At 39.5% G+C, this 24,261-nt stretch overlaps 1 protein-coding gene across 1 annotated transcript; it reads right to left on the bottom strand.

Moving 5' to 3' along the window:
* Positions 1-2,966: 2,966 nt before the first annotated feature.
* On the bottom strand, positions 2,967-11,593 carry PLAU (plasminogen activator, urokinase). The gene is made up of 11 exons (XM_066191449.1): positions 11,522-11,593; positions 9,844-9,953; positions 9,206-9,257; positions 8,933-9,037; positions 8,261-8,426; positions 7,915-8,000; positions 7,610-7,799; positions 6,825-6,979; positions 5,736-5,876; positions 5,009-5,157; positions 2,967-4,182 (listed from the first exon to the last, which is right to left on the bottom strand). The coding sequence occupies exons 2-11, from the start codon at positions 9,901-9,903 to the stop codon at positions 3,988-3,990; spliced, it is 1,299 nt and encodes a 432-aa protein (XP_066047546.1). The 5' UTR covers positions 9,904-9,953; positions 11,522-11,593; the 3' UTR covers positions 2,967-3,987.
* Positions 11,594-24,261: the final 12,668 nt, after the last annotated feature.

Below are 24,261 nucleotides of genomic sequence, written 5' to 3'. Positions count from 1 at the left end.
CATCAAGAAGAATGACACTCAAAACACAGCTGAGTGTTTGCCTTGTCCTGAGGTTTACAAACTGTGCTCTGAAGTATGTGTCAGTATGTTAACAGTTTTTTACTCAGTACTGTTGACTTAAATCCAGCCTGTGGTCTGCAATGCCTTCTGGATCTGTTTTAATACCAGTCATCACTCTTTTACTTCTGTGAGTTTGGTTATTCCTGTTTGTCTTCATTATCTTGTTCATTTTGAATGACTCTGGATTGCTGCATTCACTCTGGATCCTGTTTGGATGCTGGTATTCTCACAGCCCTTTTCAGCTTCAAAGATCATTAGTGTATCCTACCAGGCAGATGCCACCTAAATCTAAATGAGTCAACTTGTTGGCTGTAGCTATGGAACCGCACACAGGAATTGAGCATACTGCTTATGTGGGTCTGCATGTGTTCTCACGCTTGACTTTTGGGTTTGCATCTCAGTTTGCATCTGTTCATTAAGTACATAGTGCTTGTTCCTTCAAATTCATGCATTTCCACTTCTCATAATTCCATTTCATTCACTTGCCAAAAGGCTAAACGGCAAATCCAAATTCTGTTCACATTGTCCACTTGAATACTGCATGAGATGGGATGGATTTGGAAGGGTTATGCCAGACAAAGTTTGAACCCAGATATTTTCTTCAATGAAGATGTAGTTCAAATACGTCACTTTTTACTTCAGCTTCAGATAGAGATACCTAAAACTTGAAATTACAAGGCTGATGGATGCAGGAAGATTTGACTCTCTTTTTATGGATAAATTCTGTACTCATTAGGCCTAAAACAAGAGCTGTGGTTAAGTGTTAGAAGTTAGCCAAAGACTTAGTGACCAGATAGTCATGTTGTTTAGTTCAGGTTTCAATGTGCACAAACAAAATCCTCTCATGCATACAAATTCCACGTGGAAGTGGTTTAACAAATGATGATGTAGTACATTTCCTCATCCCTTAGTTTATTTAAAACTGATTTTATTTTTAACTACTTTGAGTCACATTTTAGTTTCACTTCCATGAAGAAAGCTTCAGCTATATAAGGTTAAGTGGTCTGTTCATTCAGGATGCATCACTTCCTTCTAAGAGCTGACAGGTTAAACATGCTTGCTATGTGCTCTGGATACATCAAATACTGCTTTGTTCTCTTTATTGGATATGTTTCTTCTGTGGAAGGATTGAAGATAAGTAGGAACTTTAGATTATGTTAGTCATGCTTATAAGGCTTCCAAGAGTATGATCTCTTCACGTGGGCTGATGCCTCCCTCTGAGCTGTTTCTGAATACTTGTTGGACTCCTATTCTGCTCCTCTCTATTGCCAGCAAGTACCTGAAAGCAATGAACCATATTAACTAAAAGTATCTTTATGCTATCAAATTTTGTCTTGCATGTATGTTTGTACCGAGCAGATATCTAATATCTTCCAAAACCATTTTCTCTCTAGTCATACGCTTGTCATTCTGCAGGGGTGTTTACCAGTCTCCATGCACAGTTTTCTAAGGCTGTTTCTCTCCATCTTCACCAGCACCTCAACCTGGATCAGCACTTGCTCACTCTCTGTAACATGGAAAGAGAATATTTCCTGTGGATTCTGTTGCATGAAGAGGAAGTTTTGCAAAACTGTGCTCTCATCTTTGCCCTTCATTTTTCCAGGCTCTGATAACTAGGCCAGGCAGTTGATAGTGTTGCTGTAGCCAAAAACATGCAGAGAACATTGAAAGTGACTACATAAAATGGTATAGTAGCCAGTGCAGAGATGGATGTATACTGTATGTTTGTCTAAAGATTTAATTTTTGTTGGAATAACTTATCCAATATAAACTAAAGAGCAAATAAGATGCACACCCAAACAAGCATCTAAATGGTCTCTGCTTTCAATATCCTGTCTTTATACTTTGCCTAGTTTCCTAGACCTCAAACTGCAGGAAACCTAAATGCAAGTCTTATTTATCACACCTTTTTCATTCTTGCTTATATTCAAAATGTTGGAAATAAGTTGAAATTTAAATTATATCTCTGCATAGAAAAAGTCTAGAGAAGTTGATGACAGATGTGCTGTTCATTGCAATGAAATTGATATGCAGTAGCCATGAAAGTATTTATAATCTCCACCTCCTGGAGATTCATTGGTAAGTATTAAAGTGGAGTACTGAAGTAAGAAAGTTGTAGCATGCCAAAAGACATGCTTAAAACCTAGTATATTTTTGTCTAAAACTGTATTACCATTGCTTTGGGCATGAAGTATTCTCTGCCAGCACTGGTTAAGTGGTGGTTCTGGTAGTTGCATTCAAAAGAAGCAGTGAGGAGATGCTTTTCTTCTCACAGTCTCCAGTTTCCCTCTCTCTCACATGAGATCTCTAAGTCATTCCCCAGAAACTATATAATTGTAACCAACTCCCTGCACAAACTTTAATCAGGACTCCATAAACTCACCCCAAATAACTCTACCACAGACCTTGGTTAACTCTGCTAATATATTTGTTTGCAGATCCCAACCACAAATTGTACTGCCTAATAGTTTGCCATCCAGCACTGTCAGTAACCATTTTATGTTTCAGTAGTGCTTGGTGTCCCTGTCCACCATGGGCTGTCAGGGCATTAGTCACAGTACAGTCACACGGTTGTCAACTCTCCCTCCTGACAGCTTAGAGGCAGGCAGAGCTGTGGGAAAAGGGAAGCACTGTCCCACCCCTTTTATAGACACAGGACTGAGGTATAAGGACACATGACTTAACAACAGCACTGCAAAGACTGGAGCTGTTACCTAGTTCAGTCTTGAGTCTCAAGGACCAGACTGCATCAAGGTTCTTGCTATCATTCCAGCACCAGTGTGCAAGGTTCATGTACCCAGACTATACAAACCTAGAGCTGTAGTACCATTTTCGCAAACACCCATGTGCTTTTTGGAAAAAGAGAATTTAGCTTATTGCATATCAAATGCTTCATAATCACACAGTTCAAACATTTTTGTTTTACTAAGGAAGATTACAGTCAGATTAGAACTTAATGACAATTCTCTTTTGAGTCATACCATTCTATTTTCCAGAGAGGAGAAACAAACATATAAGAACAAAGTTTTTTTAATGATATTTAACATCCATAATACAAACAATAAGTTAAACACAGTAAAAATAATTAAATAAAGCTTGAGGTCCCAGCCCTCATACAAATAATTCAAATCTACAAAACAAAGATAAGTTTAAAAATAAACCCGATATAAGTCTTGGAGATAAAAAAACCACTTCCATATAGTATCAGTTAAATGAATGGAAATAAATTTCTGACTTTTGATGCCTGCAGCATTCAATAAACGCCAAGTCCTTAGATCTTCTCCAGGGTGCATAGGTACATGTAGAGAGGTTGCATAATCAGACTTTCCAGGGGACTCAGACACCTTCACATGTGACCCAGAAGTCCAGCAAGTTTCCAGTTTGCCTTCTGGCAGAACAGTTCTTAAATGAAATACTTTAAGAATTTGTCATGCTGACTCAGCTACTACTTTTTTTTCCTCCCCACTTTTTGATGCCAAGTCTGATCACTCTCCCAGTACTGGTGTTAACAGGTTAGGTCTGTGGAACTTGAGACTTAGTATTATTCAGTACAATGAGGAGAGATTTTAGACTCAGGTCATGTATAAAATGAACACTTAAGTAAGTTGAAACTGTATCAATATTTCCAGAGCAATGCTGGCTCATAAATGAAGTAGACAGCTAACTTGCTATGCATAGTATCATGCATAGGAATACTCATTTAAATGTTAAATATTTTAGTTTCCCACTGAGTGGTTTCCAGGTAATTCAGAGTAGTAAGATAATATATCAACCATCTCTCTGCCTCATGCCTCAGGAACACTGATGTAAGTGACTGACCACACAAGCATTCAAAATGAAAGCCTCTTATGACCTTCAGGTCTTCACTGCCCTGGTGTCAATATAGGCTGAATTTTGTTCATTTCAGTCCAGCTGTAGAAAAAAAGGTCACTTTGGTTCAGGAAGAAAACGACTCTTGGCAAGTAACCCATTCATGCTGGAGTCAATCCAGTTAAGGTATTGAGTAACTCTAGTGTAAACACCAGGCTTGTTTTCCTTTGCACAGCCATCTCCCCAGCTGACAATCCCATAAACCATCATCCTGCCATTGTGCTCACACACCATGGGGCCACCGGAATCTCCCTGACAACAGAAAGAGAACATATTAGGTCATTTTCTGCAGATGGAGACTGTGATTTTGTTTTTCTAGAGTTAAGCAAGCTAGTAAGAATCCATGAGCTAAAGCTTTGATCTTTGAGAACATTGCTTAGATGGAACAGAAGGTTTGGCATCCGCTCTGACTTGAACAGTCTCTAAAGCTGAGGGGCTCTCTAGCCCCCCCATCGGGCTACCAGGAGAATAGCTACCTTGGAAAACAACTCTCCATCCCCATGCTAAGTTGATAAGGACAGATATTAGACCAGTGGTACAAGGTCAAGGCCAACATGCCCAATTCTTCATCACAGAATCAATTGTCTCCCTGTGCATAAGGTACTTTTACACTTGAGGATGCTTGTTCTTTTCAGTTGCTCCTATGGCCACTCTGCCCAGTAAGGTGCAGGGAAATAAATCTAGTTTTGAGGAACCTAGAGGAGCTCAGTGTCCCCTGTAATCTACCCTTGCAAAGCTATAGTTAATTTGCAAACAGATTAGAACAGCTGCTATATAGCTCTGATGGATGTCTATTGGCTATTGCTGGATTAGATTGAAAACAAGGCCTTGAGGAAAAACAGTGGCTAAGATACTGCACATCTTGCACTTGCAAAGAAAGGCCTGGAGGGGATAAAACCTAACTCTGGGTTCCAACTTCATTCCAGATGTTTGGCCACAAGTGGAGGTCAACTCCACTTGGTGTAGTAATTTCCAGCTACATTAGAGACTCTTGTGACTAGCAGAATTACAAGATGCTGCCACATAGTAGTGTATGTGCATTTGCAATTATTTAGAAAACAAACCAAACCAATTTTACCTTGCAGGCATCAATCTGCCATGTGGGATCCCCAGCACAGACCATGTTGTCAGTAACTCTGATATCGTCGTAGTATTCATATTTGCATTTGCTCTGTGATATTAAGTTCACAGTGGCTGACATGAGTCTTTGAGCATAGAAGATGTCATCTGCAAAAAAAAAAAAAAAAAGAGTATTTCATTACTTTCACCCTGCAAGACACAAAAAGAAGCAAGCAACCCCCCCGTAATAATTTCTGCACTTAAATTAGCATAACCATTCCAATTCTCCATTGAGGTTATTACCTCCCCCTTATGCAGTATTGGTTTGCATTTACTGTTAATAAATAAGCTTCAAAGAGAAAAAAAATGTTCCAAATACAAAATAAAGTTCCATTTTTAGAGAGAAATAATTTAATAATTTTTGATGGAAATTCTGCACAAATGCAATCCTTTGCTAATCCTCCCACATGGCTTTGATTTTTTTCTGCTCCTCATCACATCAGGAATGATAAAAATTGTGTTTTACATCTTGGCTTACTTTGTATGGTTGATGAATGAGAGAAGCATCAGATAGGAAATGCCATAGACAGAGAAGATGATAGCAAAGGTCATGTTCAAGTGATACACATGGAATACACACAATAGAAAGCAATCATTTTTTAATACTTCACAGATCATGGTATAAAAATCATCACATCCCCACCACTGCGGAAGACCAACTTTAGGAAGAGAAGTCATTCACTTACAAAAATCTTGTTTTCCATAGCCAGCTATTTCACAGTGGGTATTCTCTTTTAAGTAAAGGTTCCTCTCTGGCAAGCAGACTGTTCTGACGTACTTGGATTCTACTGCACACTGTCCAGAAGTCGTCCTTATCCTTATCAAAGCTATGAAGCAAGTCAGAAAAGATATAGTTAGATTTACAAAGCAAGCTTTCCCCCTCAAGTTCTGACAATAGAAGTATTTGGTACAGTTAGTGGGAATAGTTGCAATTATATTTAGTTCTGGTTACATATGGTTCCCCTCACTGCTTTTGGAATGAGTCATCACTTAATAACAACAACATTCGTTTCCCAACACTAAAATTGACAAATGTTACAACTTGAACTTGCTTCCTCAAAGGATAGGGGCTGATTGCTTGGGCAAAAGAGTCTTCTGCAAGAGTATCTTTAGATGTTTTAAAACACCAACTTTCTGACTGGCTGTAGAGAGTGGCACACACTACCCTGAATGGCTTACAAAGATATTCTTGGATTTTCTTTATTTTAGCAGCAGCAGCTGGAGGAATCTGAAAGGGTTGACAGAGTTCTAAATGCCAAGTGCAAGAGTGGCAAGTCTGTTCTGTGCAAGTTGCAAAAACCCCTCTCTGAAGTCGCTGCTTTAGGAACAAGCTTGTGAAACCCAGACTTTCTTAAAAGTCTGAATTAATTCAGGATAACCTTCAGGATTAATTCAGGATAGCTAATGAGGTGCCTGATATGGCATTCCCATGCTGTATGATGAAACATACTGTGCATGCATTTTTTCATCATTTACTATACATAGTGTGATCTCTGGGCACATAATAAAACAGCAGAAATGGAATGCTGCCACCAGTGCCTATGGAAAAGCCACGTCTTCTACAGGTGAAGAGCCTGCCCGCCAGGTAACAGATCTGATATGTACCACAAAACTTATACAAGTGCAAAAACTGTCAGCACAGGCCTAGTTTTCAGGCTGTTCCTGTTTCCCTTCTTCCCATCTCTCATTCTACTTCTTTTAGAAGATGTGTGCCACAATTATGTAGCCTTCACCTATCCCAGTGTTTTAAAGGCTCACATTAAGATGACACTTACCAATATCATTCTCATTGCCACCTGTGTCATCTGTAAAGTCAGGGTGAGAGATGATCTCATCAACCATGAATACTTGTTCCTTATCATCAGTAACATTCAGTATGGATTTTCCAAGGAAGACTTTGTAGACAGATTTGTTTATTTGTCTTCTTGACCTGAGTGAGAGTAGAGAGATTGGTGAAGACTAGTGGTTTCTGAGGATAAGGTCAACAGCTGAGATCCAGTCCCAGCTCAGTTTCATATTTATTTTGATGCTGATAAGCAAAAGTAAAATTTAGTCAGCTTTAAAACCTGATCCAATATTCTGAAGGAATGCATCCTAATTTTCCATTTGAAGAGATTAAGATGCTCAGACATTTTGAAACATGCTTAACTGGTTGCTACTAACACAAGGCGTTGGCGTTAAGAATCCTCTGCAGGATGCCAAAAGGATCAGCTTTCCACAGAAAAGTCAACAAAAAACACCCAAAAATGTATTACACATCTTATCACCATCAGTACAATTACAAAGTTTGGGGAATGGCTAAGGTAAAAATTAAATCCTAGCACCCCCATATACAGTAAATTGTGTAAATTACATCCCACCTAACTGTCTGCATCTTGCTAGTTCATTCTGCTAGATGTGGGCTCCCAGAGGCTTCATGTTTCTGTCGCTGCTCTTTTTTCGTTCGGTCAAAGGAACATTCTTACTGTGGTGCATTCCAAAGGGTTGCTCAGTGAGCATCACACTAAGGAATCACTTGAAGAAGGTTGCAAATAAGAAGCCCGTGGAACTGGAAACTTACGGAGTGTGGAAACAGTGCGCTGCCGTGAGCACCCAGCAAGGGTCGATGAGGCTGCCACCGCACAGGAAGTGGTCCGTGCCCCTTATGGTTTGGAAGATGCCAGCTATCCAAGGCTGAGACTCAACCTCTGCCTGCCTTCCACCAACAATCTTGAAGTTCCTGCTGAAACTCCTTTGACCACACGTAGGCCCTGTGAAAAGAAGAATTTTGTTCAGATATTCTTCCAAATGAACCCCAACCTTGCGCTATTAAGAATAAAATTAAATAAACAAAACGCCAATTGTGTTGAAACTAATATTACTTACCACACTTCTCTATGTTGCAAGGTGTTTCTTGAATGAAAGATCCCCTTTTGGTGTAACACCAGGGCCTGTTCCTTCCATTTGGGTTTCTAAAAGACAAGAGTGTTCTTTTTATAAAGACACTTTAAAAAGTCATAGTATCTTAAAATCCCAGGTATTCTGAAAAAACCCAAAATATTTTGTTGCAAGATATGCCAGGGAGAAAAATGCTTTGGAAAGTCACATTTCGAATATATTTAGTCAATAATTCATCTCTGTAATGTTATTTTTTAAAAACATATTTCTCACTGAAGCACCTCTGGGGCTGTTATAATAGAAGTTATCACAGGAAGAATGATGCTTTTCTTACCTGCAGTAGCTGTGTTTGCCCAGCCCAAGCTGCAAAGCATTCTCTGAGTAAGCATGGTAACGACCCTTCCTGATTAGTGAGTGCAAGTTCCATGGCAGACATTTGTCTTCTGTTGCCATCCCTCTGTAGTCCTCTCCATTTTCAGTATAGCATGTGCTGTCAGTGTCTGAGAAAATAAAATCTTTATTAGCAGCATATTCATGTTTATAATTGTTCTGTGACAGACGTGGACAAATCCTTCCAATGAGGAAAAAAGTTCTTGCATTACACTCAAAAACAGATGTAAAATCTAGACTGACTAGATATTGTTAGTAAATTTGCTCTGTATGGATTTTGAGCATCAGGTACCTTACACTTTAAAGCATGCATATTAATTCCGTAACAGTTTAAGTGAACCTCACAATCTGTTAAGTTCTTTTGCTTCTGAAAGCTCACAAACTAGTTCATTTTTTCCACCCCAAACTAAAAGTAAGGTTGAAGAGGCAAGAACAAGAAAATTAGACATCATGGTTTCACACCAACATTTACTGGCTTCTCCTCATTTAAAACTGCAAAAGGCTATCCAGTCATGTTTCTGGATAATAATTTTACTTGGCATTTCATATTAACTTTGACTATCTTTTAGACCCTTCCAATCAATTCAGTTAGCATTAAGGAAGACAGATACTCTACCTAGCTCACAGTGAATCCCAGTGTATCCGTCTGGACATATGCAACGACCAATTCCACTAAAGAGGTAATAGGTAATGCATGTTCCTCCATTCAAACAAGGGCATTCTGTAAGGAAAAGACATCACTAATTAGAGGCAAAACATCTGAATGCGGAGGTGAAATGTAACTGAAAATTAAGTTTTAGGTGTTTCATATCATTAAGGGTCTTTCTTCTTGTATGAAGGTATAGGTATAGGTTCTTTTTAGGTTCAAATAGAACAGGTAGATGCTTACCCTTGTGCTCTGATCTGCGTTTATGTAGCTGGTAGTACTTCCAGCTATAAATCTACAGGAAAAGAAAAAAAAAAAAAAAAGATTTTTAACAAGGCAGTTCCTTTTATGTGGTTTGATCATCTGTTCCCTACTGCATACCTTCAACAGTTTAAGTTTTTGCATGTAGCTACCTGCTGAACCTGCTCTGTGGAATCTGGATATGAATGAGAAGTGGAGCTCTAATCAAGCAAAGCAGAATGGGGAAGGCAAACCATGTCATGCAAACAGAAACCACCAAAAAAAACCCCAAAATCCCAAGCTCAGAAAAACCCCACTGAGTTGTGCCACTGCATCAGGTCAACATTGTAATTATTTATGCTGTAAGAACCCAAGCAGCTCTTAATGGTCACTGTCCCTAAAACAGGGGAGGAAACCTCACCCTCTCCACCAAGCAGCGCAGCAAAGATGCAACATTCATCAATTGCCCCAGTAATTTTGGTGACCTTGGTGCTTCATGTTTGTACCATAGAATAAAAGCCAGAGAATTTATTCAACAGTGGATTCTTGTTCTGTCCTTCATGGTATTCCCTCTGCTTTGTAGGCTGGGTATGCCTTTCTCCATGAAAGAAGATTAGGTTTTTGATATACTTAGAACTTACAGACGCTAGTCCCGTGACAAGTGTGCCCAAGGTTATTGTGAGGAAGATGAGTAACTTCATGTTGTTAGTTAACTTCTCCCTTGTTCTTCTTCTATCTGTATTATTTGATTCTGAAAATAAAAGAGGAATTCAGTGTCATGCTGTAGCTTGCAGTGTCAGCTTTCTTGCTTCTATTGTCTTCAGCTAGTTTCAGAATAAATTACAACACGACTGATGAAGAATTAAGCATTTACTTGCAGTGGAATATCTGCTTATTATTTCCATATACTACATTAGAGGTTATACTTTGAAGCTTTTTTTGTACAGGCAGCAACACAACCAGATCTTTTTTGAAGAGCATAAATGAAGCAGGAAAAGTGAAATTGGAAAAATCTATACTCCATTTTTGCAGTATGGACTAAAAGTTGGAAATTGGCAGATGTACTTAGCTGCTGTCCAACTGTTTGTCCCTATTTAACTGACCATTGCTACCTTCAACGAAAGCACTGAGCATGCAGCGTCAGGGTATGAAAGAGAAAGCTCCTTTTTCAATACCTCTGTAGTTATCAGCTACATCTTGTTGCAGCTCAGCATTTAGGTAAGCCTGGCCACCTGACCAAGTGCCTCTGACCACTGCTAATTCTTGAAAGTCTGCTGGTGATGTTGCCTCACTTATTTACAGCATTAGAATATTTACAATATTATTAATTACATGCTGCTGGATCTTGTAGCCAAGCATGCATTGCAGTCTTACCAATGATAAATAATTATCTTGTAACAACAATGGGTGGTACAATAAAGTCCCGTATGTCTTTTTTGTAAATTGCAATGTAAGTCATGAGAGTATTTTTTTTAAGCATTCTCACTTTTAGAAAACTGTAAAACTTGATTTTTAAAAAATTCATGGGAATCTCAGTTATATTTACATTAGCAAAAAAAAAAAAAAAAAAAAAAAAGGCAGTGCAGTAGAGAAGAATGTACAGAACTGAGCTAGTGCTGAAGACCTGCTCCACACTGCACCTACTTCAGGTTTCTACACTGGACTAATCCCAGTTTGGTCCGGCAGACTGAATGCCTACTGATATGTGGATTGCACCTTCTAGTTTGATTTTGTTTGGAAGAAATGGAGTGCAAGTACTCTACAGCTCATTACTGAACACTCCTAACACACATTAAATTCGCACGCTCAGTGGTGTGAACCAAAACATGGGGTATAGAGAAGATCACTAGATTAATTTGGAAAATAGACATGATACAAATGAAAATGCTAACACAAACACAACCTTTGCTTGTAAGCAGGTGTCATCATGCAAGAAAGCAAATCATGCCCCAAGTACTTGGCTGTGCATGCTATTCAGGTTCAGATGTGATTTCAGCAGCTATGCTTCCCTTAAACGTTATTATGAGAATTATTTTTAGCATTTTTGGCAGCAATGCACGTAATTTATTCTTTGTTACCATAATTAGTTTCTCGGGCCCAGCCTCCGCACCACAAACAGCACTACTGCTGAGTCCTTTAAAAATTCTGACATACTGTGGCACCTAGAACTGACCTTCCCCGCTGCTGCGATACTGCATCACAGCAGCTTTTAAAATTTTTTTCAGTGTAATTTTAAGAGCAATCGCTTCATCCCGATCGATTCAGAGGCGGCACGGGCGCCTTTAGCTGCAGACCGGGTTTCAAAGGCATGGCACTTACCGGCGGCGAGGCGGCGGTGCCGGGCGGCGGAGCTGCAGCGGCTGCCGGAGCGCAGCGCGGCCCGGGCTCTATAAAGGCCGAGCCGGGGCGGGGCCGCTGCCGCTGCCTCCCTGGGGCGGCTTCGCACCGCCCCCTCGGCATCGCCGAGCTGCAAACAGAGCTGCCCAGTGACTCAAGGGGGAAATTTTTTATGCCGCTTTTTAGTTTCGGGAAGGGGGGTATGGTCAGGGCGAGCGAACAGCTTTGTACGGGTTAAGATTTCTGGAAGGGGCTCCTTGGCTTCGCCGCGGCAGTCAGCAATTCCTTAGGGACATTTATAAAAACAAAAGAGAAATATGAGTGAGAGCTATGAAAGGAATTACTAGAAACATGCCTGGAGACATGACAGAATGATAACATGCATCCCTATGTGAATTAGCGATAAACACAGAATGACTATGAAGCATGCCTGGAGATACAAGCAAATGTGGTGTGTTTTATTCATATGGTGCTACCCATAATGACAGAAGCATAAGTGATCGTTTAATTAATAGAGGATTAAATTCTTTCAGGTGTGGGTAAAACGCAGCCCGCTGGGAGGGAGTATTGGGTCAGAATGTGCGCTTGAAGCACTGGGTGTGTTTTCAGAGAGCTGTCTTCAGCTGAAACGCAGGACATGAGGGAGAGTGCTTCCCGTGCCAGCTGGAATCCGTTAGGACGCGGCGCTTACAGCGGGTGCTAAACTCATCTCCTCCAAGTTACTTACGCTCCCTCGGCCCTGAGAAATCTTCTGCTTGTGAGAAAGTGGTTGTTGTTCTCTTTTAATTTCTGTCTCCCAAAGAAGTATTCAAAGCAACTCATTTCATGAGATGAGGATGGAGATTTGAAGCAACAAATGTTTAAGAATGCAGACCCAGCAACAATAGATAGTCTTTCCTGGCCCAGTTAAATGTGATTTTGTTCACATTATGCCGTGACCTTATAGCAATTCAGTGAATAACAGCAAACAAATGCATAGTATTTGTGGGTGTATTCATAGGGTTTAGCTTCAGGTAGTGCAGGTGACTAAGGTGAGGTAGGTCTCCACAGGCTGTGTAGCTGATGAAGAGCCGTTACTTTAGAGGTCAGGTCAGAGAAGGAGTTGACTTGAAATGTTTTCATAGCTTGACAATTCAGAGCTTAAGGAGACTACCTTTCCATGTTTGCCGTGTAAGAGCTGGTGTGAATATGGCTCAGCTTTCTTCTTCCTTCCCCATTTTCTGTCTGTGTCAAGTCTGTGGTGTAACCATACCTCTATTTAGGTAGTCTGCTTACATTCTCTATTCCTTTCTGTTCAGATCTTGTGGCTCACATCAGAACAGGTGTCATGTTTGCAGAAAGCACTCTGAGTTCACTTCACTGAATGGCAGGAACTGAGTCAACAGAAAACAGCTCAAGCTGGAAGTCCATAAGTGAATGTAGATAAGGAATAAGCCTTTCTGAATTTCAGGAGAGAAATTTGTCTCACATTCTGTGGTGACTTAATATATCAACATCACAAGTAATTAGACCCTCTAAGAAACAGGGCAGAAAGTGTCAGGGTAGAATCCCCATGGCACTCTCTTAATTTCTGAGGAGTGACTATCAACTAAACTTATCCTAAGAAATCAATTCTGCAGAGGGGGAAATAATCCAGATTTTACAAGCAGTCTGGAACATTTACTCAATTAGTTTTTATACACCAACCTTGCACATAATAAATGAAGAAATAGGTCATGGTTTGATTCAGCAGGGTGAGCATGGAAGAGGAGGGCTCCTCAGGCCTGGACAGCACCTCTCCTTCCTCCTCCATGCTCCCAAGGAAGAGTCTCTAGGCCTTCCTCAAACTCTCCTTCTGGAAAAAATCCCTAGAGCAGCTGTGTTTCCTCTTTTATATTTTTGTTTCCTGAGAAGTGTGATCGGTTATCCTCTTCCTGAACCCTTGACCAAGCTGTGCAGATGCCCTCTCTTCCTCATTTTCTCCCTAAAACCTGCAGGTTCATACTTGTTTTCTAGATCCAAGTACCAAAAACTTTTGTTGTCTTCACTCTGACACAAGATACAGCAAGATTCAAATCTCCCTTTTTCTACCATTTGTCTTATACTCAGGTTTAATGAAATACTGGACTTCTTAAGTACATCAAGAAGACCCCCAGGAAAAGTGACTTGGGCTGTGGTGTCACACTGTTTCAATCAGACCGGTGACAGCTATGGATCAGAAATTCTGACATGTTTGCAGTGCTGCTTTTAAGCTATCGAAATCCTTTGGCCTAAATATTTGTACTACCTAGATAGGTAAATGAGTTGTAGTTGACACTGGACTGAAACTGAACTGAAAATGTGGTTTAGTAAAAAGATATCCAAGCCAGCTGCAAATAAGTTTGTTTTGGTTTTCCAAGTAACCTCACAGCTGCATTATGTCTATGAGCATTAAATGACTCTTAGGAAAGCAGAAATGCATGAGATAATTTCCAGTATCTAGATTCACTGAGCTGGCTGATGACTGGCACAGCAAGAGCTGAAGTGAAGTTTTAGGTAAAATAAATGCTTGGAACCTTGTTATATGCCCTGCCTTAAGGCATAGACCTTGGAAAATCTGTAGCATGGCACTTCTGCCATGTCTTTCATGTGGCCTCAAAGCTGGACCTGCCAGCACAGATGGGAAATGCACATGCTCAGGGAGTGGCAGGGATGAAACAGGACCGGTTCTGCTACCAAGGGATTTTCGGTAGCTTCAGGGTCAACATTTGCTCTCTATTGCATGTCTCAAGAGTTTAGAAGGGCCTGGTTACAGGTCATGTCTTCTCTTCAGGATAAGATTGAGATAGGACAGAGGAAAAGCAGGTCTTTATAACTCAAAAGCAAAGTTGTTTGGGAAGAACAGTGAATAAAGTTAAATGCCTACTGCAAGGCTCTCAGTGGAAGTGGAATTTACTTATAGATATAGTAGATACTGACTATGAGAAATCATGAGGCTTAAGGGAGAAACACTTCTACAAACTCATGAGCAAGTTTTGTATTTTGAGAGGCATACTGTGCCACACTGTGCTTTGTACAGTTTATTTCCTTTCCTTTCATGTGTCTGTGGTTTCATCACTTTGGTCTCTTAGCAAAATTTGGCAGAGGTGTAGGCAGGATGGAAGGAGGAAATACTTTTGAAGAAAAAGAGATGGTAAAGTGCTAGAGTGACCCTGTAGAAGGCACTTCACCTGCTTAGTAGGAGTACAGCATCTACGTAAGAAAACACTACTCACAAAATCTCACTCATTTTTTTAGTCAGGGCTGTTATTAATAGGGCTTTATATATTTCTCTTGTTTGCACCTGGATTATATCACAGAGTAAGGAAAATTTATACCTATTCTGAGCTCCTAATGTGAGTCTGCAGTCATGTAGACTTCTCTAAAATAGAAGTCAGATTCAGTGGATCTAACCCTGAACAGAAAGTAGTATCAGACCCAGAACCAGGCAGTTCTTGGGTTACTGTGATTTTGTGTTTAAGTTTTCAGTTCCAAATAAAAATCTTGCTGATTCTTTTAATTTATTGTTGAAGTAACTTGGATGTTTCAGATTAATCAGCCAGCCTGACTTAGCGAATTTAGGAAAGATAACATTCCATTCCAGCTAGATGAGAACACTGACCCTCAGAGAAATACAGGGGTTTTATCTCATGGTGGTGCATTGAAAGAGATTGTGAGGTTTGCATTGTTCTGCAGAAGTTGCTGAGGTGGAGCTATTATTGGTTACAGTGTTCATTTTCACAGCTGATGCATGATAAAATATTAAAACTCAAGAGAAATACCGTCTACCATACATTGACTCTGATGGTCCATCAGTAAACCTCAAAAGGCTAGAACTCCCAGGGAGTTAAATAACTCTATAAATATTAGTAGCAAGAACTGCTACAGAAGTGCTGTTCTACAAGGAAAATTTAAGCCTGACGCTTTGTATAGCCTGAAATCTGGGGGTCATGTGGTGCATGTTCTGGTTTATATCCACTATAAGTAACATCAGAATTAGTCCTTTGACTAGTAAAATGTGTGGTTTGCCAACGTGAATTTCAAGTCCTCTCTACTCATGGTACATTATGAATGGAGAATTTTAAATTTGCATATGAGCTGTTATGTGTGCTTAAACCTCTGTCATCTCAAATGAAAGAGCAGGGTTAAACCATACATTTGGTATTTGGTTAGTGATTAAGAATACAAAAGCTAAGAAAACACCTAGAAGTCATGCCAAAAGATTGACATGACTTGTCATCTCTTTAATGAAAATAGCTTGTTGTTGTCAGTTTTGTTAAAAAAATTAGTTTATCATTGAATTAAGTAGCACCAGCTATGGGTTTAGAATTTGAAGAATATAGTTATATTCACCATTGCATTGTGTATTGAAATGTAGCTTCAAACTCAAACTGTATTTGATTACAGTTAATTTGGGATTAGGATAGAAAGGATTTTAAGTCAGTCAGAAAGTGTGTTACAAGTTTAAGGGAAATTTTCCAGTATGATGCTGATCTAGATTATTTTGTCTTTGTCTTGGAAAACATGGGTACTTTTACAGTAAAACATTTTGTATTCTCTCTCTGATGTTATCCAAGTTAAATTTTTTAATCAGTTTACTTCCAGCTCTTGAGATAATAACTGGAATTACTGAATAAACCATTAGATTTTGAAATGTAAACAAATAGATTTCAAATGTTACATTATCACTATTCATAAAGTTAAAAATATAAACCTCACTCTTTAACCTTATATTCTCAAATTACTGTTTGTATGAGTCCCAGGAATTTCCAGAGTAGCTGATTTTAAATTGAATGTGATTCATAAAAATTCTTGTTCTTTAATGACTCTTGATTATTTGTCAGTTGTTTGTGGTTGGAATCTGAAGCAAATGATGATCTCATTTCCTTTAGGTACAATTCAGCTACTCAGGTTTCTTTCTTTATTTAGTTTTTTCCTTTTCCTTGCTGCCCACTGTTTTTCCTCTTATCTGTGTTATCTGTGGGTGCAGAAGTAGCAGAGCGTTCTCATTTGAGGGCCGCTGGACTGTCTCAGATGCCTGTGGGCACTACTTGTGGCTGTGCAGGCAGTAGGAGTAGCCAGGCTTTATCTCTGAGCTAAGCCAGTGTCACCTTGAGCGCCTGTGAAATCCCCGGGCACCGACCAGGCCTCTTTCGTTCATGCGTGGAGAGCAGCTGCCACACGAGTGTTCTTGCTTTTGTATACAATGATTTGTTGTTTCAGTGAGCTGTCCGGATACGGATATTTTTCCCGTCAGCGATGATCACATCTGAGAATTTCTTCATAAGCTTGATGTGCACCTGCTTTTAAATTGTGCTTTGTATCTCGTTTAGCATTTATGAAAATTCATTGGTTATGAAAATCAGCAATCTCTTTGACATTTGGTCAAATTGCTCATTTGAGACAGCTAATACCTAATATTTAAAGATTAGTTGAGCTACGGATCTTGCATCCAGATCATAAATACTTGAAAATTATGTTTGTGTTTAGGTCTAGGCCTGTCTTTAGTTGAAATCAAAGTGCTGATACCACTGAGAGAAACACAAAAAAGATTTCTGAGTCTGAAAGAAGGCGGCAAAACAAATAACAGGGGTTTTTAGGGATTCAGTTGTGCTTCATTTGGTGATCTTAAATCCTGAAGTAGAATATTTTTCAAAGGAATCCTTTTTCTACCCTACCATTTACTGGTCTTGAATAGCACATTGAAATCCAACATTGGAAATTTACAGAAACAGCTAATTTTGGACTATTATTTCTGCAGTGCGTCAGTCAATCAGACACACATTCCACAGGGAACCCAACAAACTGAAAGCATGCCAGTTAGCATATTTCTGGAGGAAAAAGATTTTCCAGAATCTTGGAAGAAAGCAGATTCTGGGGAATGACCTCTGCAAGCTGTGTCCCAGTGATGGCGTATCCAAGGAAGCAGCATACCCTAAACCCCCTGTGCAATACAGCCCAGGCGAGAAAACTGGCACTGTTCATCCCTCTGAAAACTGCCTGGGAAGATCATCTAGGATTCAACTCCCTCTAAAGCATTAATTATCTAAATAAATACAAGATACCGGAAAAATCGTTCTTAAATCTTGAAATTAATGACATTAATAATGGACTGTTCTAAAGAAGCTCTGAATAGAAAAAGGCAGCTCTGTGAATTTATAGTTGAAGGAAAGTGTTAGTAAATGCAGAAGAATGGTAAAGAGCCATGATGGTAAAGAGTTCAGTGTGTCAGACAGTCTCAATAGACTTGCAAGTGCAGGTGTTGAACAATTCAGAGGATAAAGCATTTTAAGGAGAAAAAATAAGTTGCTTCCTGGGGGCTGCTGAATAACTGCATTCTTCCTGCATCAGCTCATAAAGAAACTGTGCTGAGAAGAAAGAAGAAATGGAATTAACTTGGGTACTCTTGGGTAATAATAGTGTGTCTATCGAGTGCTCCAATAATAGGACTTATCTTCCCCCCACCTCCACTTCTTTGGATGTTTTGGCTGCATTCTTCCTTTTCTTTTAGTTTGCTTCCTGTAATTTATTTCTAGTATGGACGCTGTGCTATTTTTCCTAATCTCTGTTTGCTGATAGTTGTTTCAAGTTTATAGGCTTTAAGTAAATACATCTCTAAAGAAGGCTGTGCTTGTTCCCCTGATTCTGTCTTATCGCAGTTGCAGATTTTATGGACAAACGAGGTGGACAAAAAAACCAAACACAAAAACAAATAGAAAGGGAGATTGCAGAGCCTTCTCATATATCGTAAGCCCAACAGAAAAACAAAACTTTAAGAAATATGTTTTGTTTGCAAAATAGCCCTTTTTTCTTCTTTGTGCAAATTCTTCCAGAGGGAGGTTCTGGCACAGAGTGACCTATCATCAGTACCAGCAGGAGTATTCCTGCCAGAAAACAGAAATACTTATTTTCTGTCTCTCCCCTCTGCCTCCATGGCTTTTTCTTGGCCGTACTCACTACTTATGCCGTTCTGTGATTTTGGTTAGAACAGTTGGAAATTACAGTGTTTTCTTTCTTCAGAAACATAAGTGTGTTTTTGACCAAAATATCTCAAACTGAGATACAACAAAATCTCCATCATGTGGACTTTTTGGAGTGTGTCTTCCCATTGTTCCCCAGGAGGTGCCAGGAGTATGCTCACTTCTTTCTATGGACCAAGCAGTGAGAGAGACTGTCATTTACAGGGGAGATGAAGGCAAGGTGGAGGGCAGACTCCGTGCTAATGAATCTGTGAGGCTCAGAATCTCAGGCTGCAAGCTCATACTGTTGTACCAGCTTCTGATCATGATCCCATGATCAGAAAGGTAGGGAGAGAAGTGGGGAGATCGGGGAAGAGGCAGTGTTAAATGTCACTTGCAGGGAGAAGGGTAAGAAAAAAGTGTTAATGTCAGAAACGGAAGAACACACGGCTGCAAAAAGTTGAAAGATACTTATCCATGGACGTAATATCATAAAAATACTGTGTGGCCAATGTAGCTTGGCCACACAAGTTATTCAGGAGGATTCAGCATCCAAAGGATGAGTGTGAAAGGATAGGCCCAGAGGGCACAGGTGATTAGGTGCTCTGAGAGTGAAAACAAGTTATGTATAGCTGACTCAGTGAAGAACAGGCATAAGATACAGGATGACTTGATCGAAGAGAATTCCACAAGAGATGCCTTTGCAGGAGCTTGTCTGAGTGCAGACAAAAGCAGCATAATTGCAATTTTCAAGGCTTCTGTCAGGCAGAAAAATTGCATCGCTTTCAATGACAGCCAAAGAAAGTAGAAAATGGTTGGTTTGGACCCAAAAAGACTAAGAAAGACGGAGCAGTGTTATAACTGAGTTAGATCTTATGAAAGGTCTTATGAAAAGGTAATACCAGAGAGATGTTTGAATTTACTCTTTGACGGAGTTTACAGAAAGTTTACAGTAGAGATGTAACATCACCCACATAGAGATGGCAAATTAGTTTGTGTTTCCAAATGGAAAAAGGAAACCAGAAGACAGGCATTTCAAAATAAAAAATGTTGTGTTAGAAAAGTATGAAGAGATTCAGTGAAGAAGAGAATTGTGGAATGTGGCCAGTGATATGTAAAAGAAGCTCCCCAAGCCCTGAAAAACAAGGACAGAACTCTGCCTCTGAGCAGTTCTGTGAGAATAGTTCAAATTCCATGCAAAGAACAGAAGAGGAGGAAGCCTAAATTGGAGTTGGAGGAGAAACTCCACTGTTAAGTTTGTATTTGGTAAGCTTTAAGGAGATCACTATGTGAAGGAGTTGCAAGTATACAGTGGGATATTGTTAAGGTAAGACTTAGTGTAGGAAAGAACTGGGTTTTCCCTCATGGCACCTGGTGATGAACATTAATGTTGCCATCCAATTGGAAAGCTTTTGCAGCCCATGTGAATTCCCCTGAGATAAATGGAAATTTCTAACATAGTCTGTGTAATACAATTCATTATATGGAACTACTTCTATGAATAAGCATTACTCAGTGGGTATAAGGAATGTCAGGACAAATCCTAGGCTACTGTACTATGCTGTACTGAATATTACTTTAAAATCACCTTGTGCTGCACTGAGTACTATTTAAAAGCAAAAAGCTTAGGCAGATGTTCATTTTCTGTTCATTTCAATGGAATAGGTCCAAAATACCTACTAAACCAGAGACAGGAACTCTCTTCTAAAACACGTTTATAAGCTCAGTTGCTCCATAGCATCTTTATACTACTCCAAACAGAGGTCACCGTTTTGCCTGTAATAACTCACTACTGTTTTCTTGTATTCACCAAATTATAGAAAAAGCCTGCTGTAGAATATGTTCCAATGGAACAGCTTTTCCTAAAAGCTATCTGGTAATTCATTTGTCTCTTGGCCCTCAGATCTGTTTCTCTCTCTGCAGGGTCTCATCAGAAAAAGGTGAAGATTGACCCCTGCCCTAGACCACCCTTTTCACAAAAACTAGAAATTAGTGCCTTGGACTGACAAGAGCCTGGAATCCAAATCTTTCCTTTCAGGGTAACTGCAAAAAAGTGAGTGCTGTTACTGCTGGCTCTTTTGACAAGCTCCTGCTTTTAGAAGGTAACTTCATATATCTCAAGAAGGAAGCATGTTTCTAGTGCAGGCACTGAATGCAATGGTTCTACAAATATACCAAAGGACCTGTTTAATGTTTTTAGGGGGTGCTCTCATGGGGCATAAGGACATCAAATACCTACTTTAGGTGTTCTGAACTAGGTCAAGCAGCTTTTTTTTTTAATGTTTCCATGCCTGAGTTTGATAAATATGAAAATTAAGCTGGTAAGAGTAATGATTTTCAAGCTAAATTCCAATAAAGGCAATGTAGGCTACTAGGTCACTTGCTTCAGATAGTTTTAGGTGATTAATTGGTATTCTTCTGCCATTCATTCTTCCCCCTGTGTGATTCATAACGAAAAAGGGATTTATCTTGTCTTTCACAGTATGGTGATATGTTAGTAGGTGATTCTACAATAGTATTCAGTGCCAGGCAGAGGTATTTCCTTTGATTCCTGAAGCCTGTCACCACATTAACATGAGATCATTCCTCAAAGCGAGGCTCATTAAACTCACAGTGCTGCCCAGTTACGGTTTCACAGCTCGCAGTTCTGGAGCAAGATAATTTGGCACATGTGGACCTCTCTGTTTCTGTACATTGACATCCATAGGCATTGTATGCCTAAATGTATGACATTTTCTTTCTCGCTGCGGACACTGATTCCTAAAAAAAAAGAAAATACAAAAGAGGAAAGACACAATCATTTAAGGAACATAAGAAAACCGCAGCCCAAGCATGTGACATTGAAGTCTCTGCAAGCATATGTCAAGTACTAAAAACTGAAGCAATTTGTGTAAGTAACTTCAGAGTAGACAATGGCTAACTTTACCTTTAGCATCTTCAAAAAAAACTCTATTAAACTATTAGAGTATAAGCTCTAGTACATATTTATGTAGTATTGACAACTCAAAAGGAAGGAGAAATAGTATAATCTATGTTTTGGTTGTTAACAAATGACATGGACATTTTACAGCAATTTCATGGAGTGCAAATGAGAGTAGATACCTAAACATGTGGTGTGACTCATTTACGAGACGATTTCTTCAGCTGTTAACTGGACCAATGCTATTAGAGTCAGCATCAGGAGTGCTGAGAAACCTTTGATTTGACAGGTAGTTCTCTGAATCCTGGCATGAAAATCACCTTCTCAAACAATGGTAACACTTCTTTTAAGTAAGTCTTTCTAGGAAAAGAAGGAGGCAAAAAGCTGAGCACTGGAAGTCAACACAGTGATTTCTTTTTAGCTCTTGATAAAAAAGCATTTATAAGCACTGCTTTTAAGCAGGTGATTAACCATAGGAGCGTGTTACTCTATTTCAAAGCCCTGGAATGGTAGATCTTATGAATGACTGAAGGAAACTCCTGGGTTCTTGTAGGTATGATTGTCATCTCATCTCTACTGAAACGTATTTCACAGCAGGGCAATTATCTTAGATTGTGGCTATGGTAAATTCCACATTAAATACTTAGAAGCTTCAGTTTTAGATGTATAGGAATATTGGGAATGCTGTGATCTATTTGAGCTGCCTGTATCAGCTAAAATGATATGAAATGCTAAAGATTTGGTTCAACTCTTAGTGCCTGGCACATATGCAGCCCGCTTTAAGTCATCTGAGAATTTCTGATTTGAATTTTTGAGTTTGCCAGTGGTTCTTACTTTCATCATTCAGATATGGAATAGGGTGTCAGTGCTGTTACTCTACTGGCAAAAATAATGTCCTGATTCCTTGAGCACTAAATTTCAGAGAAATTTGAATGTTTTAGCAATTCATGGTTAGGATTACACAGTTTTCTTCTCATTCCACTACTCTCCTTTCGGACAAGCTTCTTAATAAATCTAGTAGCTGATTGAGGCTCAAGAATATCTTTCAGAAGGAAAAGTGACTTACTGCCAATTAAAGAAGATGTGAAATATTGGCTACTTTGGCAGACATGCAAGTAGTCAGATAAATTTTAAATAAGCTCTCAAAGGAGAACTTAGAACTGGGTGAACAATGAGAAATCTAAACAGAAGTATCTGTTGCTTACTTAATCAGCCTCATTTCATGCATATTCCTAGGACTTGACAAACATCTAAACACATCTTGCCAGAACCTTTGCTCATGGAAATCATGGCAGGAGAGTCACAAAACTGTAGGAGAGTGCCTAAGCTTGGCGGGGTTGCAGAAACAGCTCTGCTGTCCCATGTACATCTGAGGTGGTTTGGACTGGCATGCAGGCATGACCTCATGATAAACTCACTGATCCTCACTAGGAATTAATCATTTGGCTACTTGGAACCAGCAATCTACCACCAAGAGGAAGAGACTGCAGTCTTCCTTGTGAAGATCATAAGGGCAAGTACATTTATCAGCACTGTTGATCAGAGACGTCACAATGAATTTATGAGCTGATTTCTGTAATTTCTGATAATAGTACTGTGTGAAATTTCCCCACTAGTAATTTATTTGTTTTGAAGATTTGTAATATTACTGTGACCTAAGAGTTGCTTGTTTTGGTTTTGTCTCTTTCTAGAAGTGTTGTTCTGCCAAAGATATGGAACTCTGACTCTCAGAAAGTTTGAGTTGCCATGACTTACTGATAAGGAAAAATTATCCTAATCAATAAGATATCCATTCTTATGAAATGTTATTCATTCTATCCATAACAAAATGCTTTGCCGTGCCATTGAAGAAGGAGAAAGACGAAGATAGACATGTTGTATCAGTTTTCTTTTGAAATAAATCCCTTATTTTATCTTCCTAAGAAAAAATATCGTATAACACTTACGAAATGTTATGCATTTGAATAACCTCATTCAAAGTTTATGGGATTCAAAGTCTATGGGATGGAATAGTCCATTTTGAACAAATGTTACACAAATTGTGTGTGTTCTGAGATTTTATTGTCTTAAGTTGTGAGGCTGATTTTCAGCTATCCAGCCAAGAAGTCCTTGGAAATACTACAGGCAGCAAGAGTCCCGCAGGAAGTGGTATTTGTGATTCAGTCAGCGGCACCTTGCCCACTGAGTCAGTGTTGAGCCAAGGTCCAAATGCGTTTCTAGAGTGTGGAATATAAAACTGAAGTCATGACTGCTGCAGCCACTGGGAAATTCACTGAACTATTGACGAGAACAGGGACATTAACCGCAACATCCCAGATTCCAGACAGGGATAATTAAAACTTTCACCCACTTACTTCACTGGGAGAATAGTTCTTCTGATTTTCTCTGAGCCATGTACTTTTTTCCTGCACTTAACAGATCACCATTCTCTAGGCATGTTGGAAGGATGAGTGCCACAACTCAGATAAGCAGTCTATCTTTCTGTGGGCTATGCTGGAAGTGCCAGGTGTGGCACCTGCAGTTTTGCAATTCCATGACTTATCCCACTTGAAGATGTCAATGGACACCATCATTGTAGCCTACTTGAGCTTTTCCAGCTAGTTCAGTTTTGCAGCTGAAGGGATGTGCTGGGGCATTTGCAGTACATTTCCTCTCCAGGCTCATGACCCACTAGATGTGCACAGTGACTCAGAACAGCCTTTTATAAACCAAGTCTTAATTCATGGGTAGGAATTGAACAAACCTCAGCTAAGTTTTAATTGAAGATGCTCTGCATATGTGATCTTTCCTACTGGCTTTCACATGTCCAGTACAGAATTATTCTCTACTCATTAGGTTTTCTGGTG

This window comes from Chamaea fasciata, unplaced genomic scaffold (genome assembly GCF_029207755.1).
Source record: "Chamaea fasciata isolate MVZ Bird 193981 ecotype frontalis unplaced genomic scaffold, bChaFas1.0.hap1 SCAF_9, whole genome shotgun sequence".
NCBI lineage: Eukaryota > Metazoa > Chordata > Aves > Passeriformes > Sylviidae > Chamaea > Chamaea fasciata.
The sequence above is the reverse complement of the archived record's forward strand: the minus strand, read 5'-3'. Positions and strand labels throughout refer to the sequence as shown.

Coding starts and splice junctions, on each gene's coding strand:
- PLAU (XM_066191449.1), bottom strand. CDS start 9,903: ATGAAGTTACTCATCTTCCTCACAATAACCTTGGGCACACTTGTCACG. Junction 7,800..7,914: donor TTGCAACATAGAGAAGTGTG/GTAAGTAATATT, acceptor TTCTTTTCACAG/GGCCTACGTGTGGTCAAAGG. Junction 6,980..7,609: donor GCGCACTGTTTCCACACTCC/GTAAGTTTCCAG, acceptor ACTCTCACTCAG/GTCAAGAAGACAAATAAACA.